General features: G+C 50.2%; 1 protein-coding gene across 1 annotated transcript; it reads left to right on the forward strand.

Moving 5' to 3' along the window:
* Positions 1-1,165: 1,165 nt before the first annotated feature.
* Pmar_PMAR002996 (hypothetical protein) lies at positions 1,166-1,429 on the forward strand (the record flags this gene model as incomplete). Its single annotated transcript, XM_002768160.1, has 2 exons — positions 1,166-1,267; positions 1,319-1,429. The coding sequence occupies 2 exons, from the start codon at positions 1,166-1,168 to the stop codon at positions 1,427-1,429; spliced, it is 213 nt and encodes a 70-aa protein (XP_002768206.1).
* Positions 1,430-1,499: the final 70 nt, after the last annotated feature.

A 1,499-nucleotide genomic window follows, 5' to 3' on the forward strand; every position in this document is an offset into this window, starting at 1 on the left:
TGCTGATGCTCCGCATCGGTAGGCCGTCGTAACCCACCACTGAGCTCTCGCCCAAATATTATCAGTTATGTGGGGGGACTTGACCATGCAGAAACGGATCTCCACCGGCCCGCACTGGGGCTATCGTCTGGTGCAGATGGCAGGTGAGTAGACGGTGTTGCATTCAATAGGACATCCCTTGAGGTACCTGATGGTTGAGCATCGAGCCTCTGGAACGCCTGTCAAACCGTGGCTCCGTATGAAACCTGTCGTTGCACGTTTGGCCATTCCTTTATCTCAGATGCTCATCACTCCCCGAGGCCGTTTCCTCATGTTGCTCAGCTGTCTCAGTGTCCTGCCAATCTAGGATGCTTCTTGATGCTTCATCTCACTGTGATCCCGGACCAGTTGGGAACCCCTTGACGAGATATTCACTGTAAAGAGAGAAAACGGAGAGGAGTCTTGATGTCCCCAGGGAGCACGTGGGAGCTGATTATTCCATCCGAAGATCGGGCTGACTACTGAAATACAGAATCCAATTCGAAGTGAACGCCTCGTGATTCGAGGATGGAATGGTCAGAAGAGTTATCCGAGTCGCCCTGTCGTATTACACCAGAGACAAATGAATGACTCGAGTGTGTGCGCGCATTATTGCGATTCACTTACGCAAGAGGATTCACCGTCCGCTTTCTGGTACCGAGAGACAATGATAGCCATCAGTAGAATTTGGACCAGACTTGACCCATCGTTTAATCATTCTGAGTATCCAGGGGAATTCTCAGCCTCCTTCACACACGAGAACTTCACATGGGTATGTGGTAACGAACCCTGGCATCTGGCCCGATCAACAGGTGGGCACTCATAAGCCTGCATATTATACCCGACTATCACTCTTGTATCATGCCTGAGTTCTTTCCGGCATCCTATACTCACTTGTCAATGATTGCTTATGTACATCTACTCAATTTTTCGACAGCAATATTTCATCTAGCGGTCCTGCTATTGGGGAGTCTTCAACCACTCAGATCCTTCCTGAGCCTGCCGAAATGGCCTTCTTCGTTTCCTCTATGCAAGACTGTAGCCCGTGTGATAGATCCAAGGATTTCTTCAGGACGACGAGTGTTGCGTTTTCTTCATCCGCAGAAGCCTCAAATCCCGTTTCTAAGCTGCCAACTCATGCTCAGGAATGGGTATCAATCTCACAGAATCAGGGACCAAAGGCTTAGTAACACTAGCTTCCGTTAAAGCCGCCAGTAATGCATCCCAGAGCACCCATCTTCAAAGCCAGGTGCTCGTTCCACTCCTGGTATGAGACTTCCAGTAATTATAGTTTACTCAGTACGTCGCTCATCGGGCTATAGAGATCTCCCGTATTCTCCAGGATGCCCTCAAGGGCATCTCCAGCATCAACCCTGAAGAGGCGGTCCGTGCTGATGCTCCGCATCGGTAGGCCGTCGTTAACCCACCACTGAGCTCTCGCCCAAATATTATCAGTTATGTGGGGGGACTTGACCATGCAG

The sequence above is a fragment of the Perkinsus marinus genome (genome assembly GCF_000006405.1).
Source record: "Perkinsus marinus ATCC 50983 genomic scaffold scf_1104296969090, whole genome shotgun sequence".
Taxonomy (NCBI): domain Eukaryota; phylum Perkinsozoa; order Perkinsida; family Perkinsidae; genus Perkinsus; species Perkinsus marinus.